Source organism: Agrilus planipennis, unplaced genomic scaffold (assembly GCF_000699045.2).
Source record: "Agrilus planipennis isolate EAB-ADULT unplaced genomic scaffold, Apla_2.0 scaffold59, whole genome shotgun sequence".
Lineage (NCBI taxonomy): Eukaryota > Metazoa > Arthropoda > Insecta > Coleoptera > Buprestidae > Agrilus > Agrilus planipennis.
In genome coordinates, this window is record NW_020438942.1 from 506,007 (window position 1) to 514,375 (window position 8,369).

The window sequence follows — 8,369 nt, forward strand, 5'->3', positions numbered from 1 at the left end:
AGTAAAAGTTCGTTATGTAGGTACCAATAAGTTTGTTTTGAAAATAAAATGTGCTAATGGAACAATAACGCTTTATGTGTCACAGTAATTGATATTGAATGCCTAATAGATGTGCATCTACGTACTAATCATTTCGATTCGCTTATGTCATTAAGTGCAAAGCAATAAAGAGTATAGCAAAATTTAACTGAAAGTTCATCACGAATAGTCCATAAAGTTATGAAATTGGAACACAAGGCTCACACCAAACGTGGAAACGAAATGAAATTTCAAATCAGGCAACTTCGAATAAAGATGTGAGTGTTAAGACGTAGACGCAGTTCTCTTATTAGCACTAACATTAAACTGAAATTACATATATGGTATTGAGGTAGATGCTAGTGTTTTGCTACTATTAATTCTCTTCATCAGAGTAGACACCTGGGAAATTCTGAAGGAATTCTTCCTACAGCTGATGGGAGACTGCGAAACATTATTCCATTACATCTATTTGTAAATATCGTAAATTCAGAGAAAATGTTTGGGAAGACCCTGTAGAGGTAAACGTTAATTTATTGAGTAACTCGTTGCAGTTCATCAGCATCGGAACGCGTGTTAACAGCATTAACGTTAATAAAGAAATACAACAATTGACAACTTAAGGAAGAACTTGCAAAACAAAACAAATAATCCGTAGAGACACAATTATTTACGCAAACAAAACAACAAGTTGATAAACACACTGATAAGTGCGAAGAAACTAAAATATTGGCACATTCAATTATTCTCATCACACGATTCCTTCTCTCTTAAAACATTTATGAGACTGAACTAGGAGATGCTAGATATGTAGGCGTATATGCACATAAACATTTATTTTTTAAGGATACAAAAAATATCTGTTCACTTGTCCAAAGCAAGACCTCTACCGATAGCATGCTCACCAGGGGTGAAAAAAAACAGTGTCTGGGGCAGCTTTTACTTTTCATGTCTTAATCGCGTAATGCACTAACATTATCATGGAATTAAAGGCGTTTTGAATTATGTGAGATAATACAGGGTGCAACAGAAATATGTGCAGAGCTTTCAGGTGGAGATAGAGCTCTATAAAACATGAAAATTAAGTAAACATTCACCGTTTTCGAAAATAACGCAGTTCAAGGTGCAGGTAAATTTAACTTCGACCCTGGTGCATCAAAGCGACACTGCAACGTAGCATTCAATCATCTGGGAGTTAACAGCATCAATGTTGTATTTCTTTTGTACTTTTCTTGCTTATGGATTGTTTGTTATTTGATTATATTAAGTGTAATTCACGATGGTACCACCCGACTGTAAAAGTCATTTGTCCTTTTAACGTTGTCAATCGCTCATTCTCAACTGTCAGTGTGACACTCACATTTGAGGATCGTGAAAAGAAAATTTTTGGGTGTTACATTTCCACCAGCCACTACTGCTGGTGGGCGGGCAGTCCCTCCGGATTACGCAGGAAGGAAGGACGGGAGGCCCTCTTCAGCCTCCTTTCAGGAATCGTGGGAATGGGTGGGTGGTGGTTCGGGTGAGAAAGAAGACAGAAGAGAATAATAGATTATCTGTACAATATTACTGCCCCAGCATTTGCCTAAGTGATTCAAGGAAACCAGAGAAAAACTTGGACCAAGACAGACGGAATCGAACCGGCGTCCTCCCGAATGCTAACAATGGTCCTGTAAACCTGTAGGCCCATTTAGAAGAAGAAACCCTGGAGTCTATCAGAGACAACTCCTAAACTTAGCACACGAGAAATAGCAAGAAACGTTGGTTTCTATGACAGTGTAGCGAATTTTAAAAGAACAGTAGCTGCACCCTTATCATTTGCAGCGAGCCTTACTTACGTTCCTGCGTGAGAACAAGCGGAGGGATCTTGCTGCACTCTACTGCCTTTTTAACCCAATGACATAAAAGTAATCTCTCAGTAGTTTCAGAAAAGATAAATCATTGAAGAACTTATTAATTAAACCTTGATGATGTTCCTTGGAGATGGTGCAATCCACAATACAAAGACTTAAATTAGAACAACTATTTAATTTTATTACTGCTCTTACATACTACCTACAAATAAGCTTTACACGACAAAATAATTAGAATAAAATTGTAGATTTAGATGAGTTATAATGTTAACAGCAGTACAACATGGAGTTTATGTATCCATAGGTGTATGATTATGGTAGGACTACATTTAACAGAAACAGATTTTACAGAAAAGTTACGTAAACAACACTAAAATATAACATATAAATTAATTATGTTCCTATACTATTAATTTTAACAGATTTATGTAGATAATAGGGAGTAGTTGGCAAAGCTATGTTGTTCATGTACCTATCATATACATTATACATAATAAGGCTATAATAATTTAGCATTTAAGAATACGTGTTGATATGCTAGAGAGCTACCGTAGATTTACGTTTTATTTTGTTGAAATTATACATAAATACCTACCGAACTTTCAGTAAGTAATATGTCTTGAAAGTTGTATAATAAGCAAATTAAGCAACTGTTAGGAAACGCCACCTAGTGGTCGTTGGTTAAAAAAGTAGCGCGAGTGAATCCTTGCCTTCGCTACTGCAAAAAACACAGCAGTGCTGTTTACACAATTTTTAAATATCATTGTTATATTTGCATCTTTGAAATCAACCCCTAAAAATTAAATTTAACCTAATCGAAGTACTTCGTCACTTGCCACTAGATGGCCCCCGTTTTGTGAAGCTCAATATTGTATATATTTGAAGAGAAAGGTTTCATTGTTGTTTTTCTGAAGACAGAGGAGATCTATAAGGCTATTATAAAAATCTTCTATGTGTATCTGTACCATATACCCATTTACAATGTGTCCCTACCTAATTAAATAAAAAAGTGGTCATTTTAAATCTATTTATATTACAATTATCACAATAACTTAAAAACAAGATGCTACATAAGTACATTACAACCCTTAAAATTATTATTATTATATATTTACATCAACAAGAGTCTCTCTACTTATATAGGTACATTTACAAATTAAGTACTTCCTTGACTCGCAAAAATTTACATTTAGTAATTGGTAACAACAAGTAGATAAGTATTAAATTAATGATATTGCACAGTAACACGTTTTAAAACATAAGTAACCGCTACACATTTCTATCTATTTAATTATTTATGATGATTTATGGTAACAAAGCCAAGCGATATGAAATAATTCGTGGGTTTGATTCAAACAGCTAAATTTTGGAGATGCCTGGAGTTACTGGCGCACCGTTTGTTGGTCGTATAAAGGTGGGTTCACATCTAACCACGAACACGTTTGAAACGAGATAAGGCAAGTCGAAATAAATCCTTCTCGAGAACTCTGATTGAAATCGATCGCAGCAACAGACGCAATGCCGACAGGCGGAGCCCAAACATTCGTTTCTTCCAAACTTACCTCGAACGTGTTCGTGCTCAGTGTATATCTACCTTAACGCACATAACACATTCACGTTTCATTCTTCTTCTTCAACGCGAATGCAGAAGAGCGGCCCGCCAATCGAATTTACGTAACACTCCTTACTATTTTTTATTTTTTTTCATTGGTTCGGGGGTTTAACAGGAATTGTAGTTTCTAAGCTAATTGTAATGGACTTTATGTTGATAATTAGTTGCTTAAAAGTTTAATCTGTATAAAAAATAAATAAACGTAATGAAATATTGTAACAAAGAGAAAATTTTCCAATACCGATTAATTTTTTATACAATAGATAATGTGATAATGAAGCTATACGCCATCGATATGTATTCAATGGTTACAATAATTGTACGAAATGCAGGACCTTATACAAATTACAGGACCGAATGTAGATAGGCACCTTATTAGCAAAATCACCTATTTAATTAAGTAGTAAGGTACTTACAAGTATCGACTAATGTAGGTTGTCTTGTCTTTCTTTAATTATATTATATAATCAAGAAAGTTCTATACCTAATAAATATCATTAACCTAGTAATTGCTTTCAGCTGATATGCATCTAATTACACATTTTAGACATGTTTTGTAGAAGCGATTACTAATCCGACATTTCCTTTTAGAATTATATACGTTAGGTTAGGTTTAATTGCCATAAATTTATGGATACATTTAGTACATACGGTATGGGTAGCAAAGGAAAGATCAGATTCCTAATCTCCAATGTTAGCGTTTAAAACAATAGAGCTAATTAAATTGGGCATTTTGTTTAGTAAACCCAAAAACAAAGTAGAATTTTAAGAACTTCTAAAGATCTCCTACGATGAAAAACGCCAATTGTTCTATTCAGGTTTTTGTTACACCTTTCCTTTTAGAAATTTTTAAAATTTTACTTTGCTCAGTTGAATCCATTGGATTTTATTTACTAGTTCTCACTTGTTTTTGTTTGTTTTCCTGTAAATATGCAGTATATTACAAAAATTTCATATTTAACGACTTTGTTGTGAGGATTGACACGTAACAACATCGGGATGGGGTTGTACATTACACTACAAGTTCGAATTATCATACACATCTGAGCAATACTTCTGGCTTTCAGTCGTATTTATAAATACTACCTGGAGAAAATAGACTTTTTTTTGTGAACATCTACTGTACATACTAAATTGACATATTGAGTCGAGATCTATTCCAATAAAATCCAATTAGTTACAAACAACGAAAATAGACGGGGCTGTGATAGGCGGGCTGAACAGTGCTTATAATCTAACACTATCTTACATGCTATCTTAATCTATTTACAAAAATATTCCCATGACATGACACTATAATCTCAGATGTTTTACATTTGACTCCTTCAATAATTTCGATTGAATATTTTCTTCCATCTTATTGTTTGAAAGTGTTATTCCATTGCCGGGATAGATCGCCTTAGTTTGGATTATTATTTTGGATCTAAAACATTATCTAAAGATTGGGAACGTGTTCTTCAAGCCAAAAATCCAAAAGTGTTTTAAGTTGATTCCCAATTTTGGTTACGGAACCTTAGTACATTCTTTCTACTTCAAAAATGGTAACCTTTATCTTTAACGTTATTGGAGAATGAGACAATAAAAAATTCCTGATATAGTAATCTTTGTTTCAAACATTTCGGTTTATTCTACCACTCTCCTGGTAAATATTTCTCAAATTACACTTTCCTATACTGTTTTCTTCCATTTTACAACAATTTAATTATAATGGAAAATTCTGAACAGTGGAATTGCCTTGGATAATCTATATGTTACGAGTGTTTTCGCATTGTGACTTCAACTGTAGAAAATTGTTAACGGACTTTAAAATAAGGCATTATCCAAAATTAGATCACTTTCCTACAGTTTCAAAATGAAAAAATCAATTTCAGAGCGTTTCTTTATCTTTGATTAAGATAAACTTAGAAAGGAAAGCAGATTAAAGAAAATAGTCTTAATAGAACTGAATGAATTTATATAAATGAGTTGCATTCCAAAAGTGGATAAGTGAATGCAGTGAAGCATTTCAGTTCGATCACCACTCAGCGATCAGTTTTCAGCTTCTTGATTCTTTAATGTTTTAAAATAACGGAGTCTACCTGTTTGAGTGTCATTATTTTAGATTAAATACAAATGGCTTTTAATTTTTAATTTGAATGGAATAACATTTTTCACTTACCTACGTTGACAATTACGAGTTTAAAGTGTCACGAGATGAAGTTCCGAACGTTGTGAGATCTCCATATTGACTAAAACTACTTTTAAATACACTTTAGATAAATATGTATACCTAGATATATTTATAATTTATGATGTATAATAATTATATTATATACTGTAAATATTATCACTTAGTTAACAAGTGAATCAATTGATTCTGATATGCATGCGATCTCAGTTGTTTAGATTTTAAAACCTAAATGTTAAAATTTATAAAAACATAATTAATATAAACGTTACTCTATAACTACCTTTATAAATCACATTTTCCTTTTTTAAATGTTAGAATAATAAAATATTACATTAATAACTATGCAGTTAGCTGAGTACAGTGTTATTCAAATTTGGTGGCCTATTAGACGTTTTGGACTATGGATTCACTTCTGTTACGGCATAACACTTTACTATTTTATGTATTATGTTGCTCCTAATTCCATTCCTAGTTCCAATTCAATTTTTCTTAAATTAAATAGCTAATAGCCTCGAATTCAAAAGTTCAAATTTTTCCGAAACGCCTAATAATTCACCAACCTTAAATCGCCCTGTATATAGATAGTATTATATACACCGATAAAACAGGAACACTTGGTGTGATATGTACACGTGTGCGATAAAATTTTAAATAACAGCCTCTGAATTCCTATACTAGACATCTAATTAATTAAATCCTTGTCTGAACGGATTAACACCAGGCTGGGCTTGAGATCTAAATGGATTCGGGTTCTGGGTGGGTTGCTGAGGAAGTACACGACCAGTTCCACTTCTCGATTGGGCTTCCTGTTGATTAAAAGCGTCTTGTTGGTATCCTTGTTGTTGTTGTTGTTGATAATTCTGCTGTTGTTGCCAATCATTTGATTGTTGAACATTGCTGTCCGACTGGTATGAGTATCCATTCATATTAGTACTCAGATTCGTTTCTTGTTGCTGGTACTCGAGATGATTTTTGACATCATTGTCTGCAATTTTCTGGTCCTGCATCGTGTACGTTTGGTATTCCTTCTTGGGTGGATCTGACATAAGGATGTTAGCTTCGTTTTCGAAAGGTTTAAAATCGTATATGTGTTTAAGGTAGATGAGTACTGGTGCGTATAAAAGATTAGAGAAGGCTATGCCGACGTTGAGGGCGGTGAAGCCTATCGCTTCGACTACGCCACCTGCGATTATCGGTCCTACTGCGTAAGCCACTGAATATGATATGTCTGCGATAGCGTACACGCTTCCGTAAATTGAAACGTAGCGTATGTCCACGAGGTAACCGAGAGTCGGTAGAAGAGCCGTGTCTATTAAAGCCATTCCGAAGCATATGCCGCAGATTGGGATCATGAGGACTTCGTAAGTCTTTGAAAACGGAATTAGAAAGCAACATAATCCTTCGAGGGCTAGACCTCCGGCAGCCATTATCCATTGGTATTGTGGATACTGTTTGGCCATCTTTACCGTTAGGATTACTCCGAAAACGTGCGGAAAAAATGAAGGCAACCAGATCATTCCTATCTTCCAGTTGTCGGTGGTGATGTTGTCTTCCATCCATAAGGAGATTGTTGGTTCGAGGAAAGCGAGAGCGACGTTGGCCATCATAAGAGCACCGGCGCAAACGGCTATGTAAGGATCCATAAAGAGTCGCCAGATGGGCACCGATGGGGGTTTGTTGTTTTCTTTGAATGAATCTCTTACCGGTTTCATGACCAACAGGAGCATAAATCCGTCGAGCAGGGATACGAAGGCCAGGATCAGAAAAGGCATCTCTTTCCCTGCGAACTGATATAGGGCTCCTCCGAACGGCGGTGCCACCAATGAACCGAAACTGATGAAGGCCAGCGCGATGCCTAGCGCCTTGGAACGCTCTGACTCTTCGGTGAATCGGTCGGCTATCATTGCTAAACCGGAAGTGTCTGCGAACGCCGATCCCACCCCCTGTAGACTTCGTGCGAAGAAGAGGAGGCCGTAGCTGCGGCCACATGCGAATGTTGCTGTTGAAAGGAACATGATGCATAATCCTATCATCATGGGGATGTCGTAGCCGATGCGGTCGATCAGGCCCCCCGAGAATGGGTTTACCATAAGCTGTACGATTGCCTTGGACGCGAAGAGGATCCCTGTGGCCTGATCTTGCCCATGATGTTGGTGTTTGTAGGGTACTCCCGGGGCGATCGTCGAGTTTCCCGCCATCGGCACAGGCTCATCTGTATATGCCCCGATGTAACGTAAGTAATCGGGTATTATGGGCACTATCACCATGTATAACATNTTTATTATTTATTAAAATAATCGTTGGACAATTCTTAGGTTTCTCGTCTGTCACCAATTGGGATTTACAAAACTGCCTACAAAAGCTCTTGGCTTAAGTGGAAAATAATTATAGTTTAGCGTAGATCAGAACTGACTGAGCACAGAAAATCATTTTGAAGTTATTGAATAGCTATAGGTTTGTATAGGAAGAGGTTAATATTGACTAGTTTACTAGTTGATGAAAACCAATCTACATAGCAATTTTATATTTTGAACCAACAAAATTACGTGATGAAATGGAAGAATTGGGTCATCAAAAGTACCATATAGGTTGAAAACAAATTTTGGATCTTTGACATACTACACCTCGTGTATGGTTCTAAATCAAAACACACAATTTGTTTCAAAAGTTTCATTAGTCTTAGATACTTCTCACTTTTAGGAAGTTCCTACCGAGTTAT

At 35.6% G+C, this 8,369-nt stretch overlaps 1 protein-coding gene across 1 annotated transcript; it reads right to left on the reverse strand.

Moving 5' to 3' along the window:
• Positions 1 to 2,058: 2,058 nt before the first annotated feature.
• Positions 2,059 to 7,926, reverse strand: LOC112904475 (vesicular acetylcholine transporter-like). The gene has a single exon (XM_025974573.1). It carries the CDS (start codon positions 7,924 to 7,926, stop codon positions 6,337 to 6,339), a length of 1,590 nt encoding a protein of 529 aa, XP_025830358.1. The 3' UTR covers positions 2,059 to 6,336.
• Between the last annotated feature and the right edge of the window lie 443 nt (positions 7,927 to 8,369).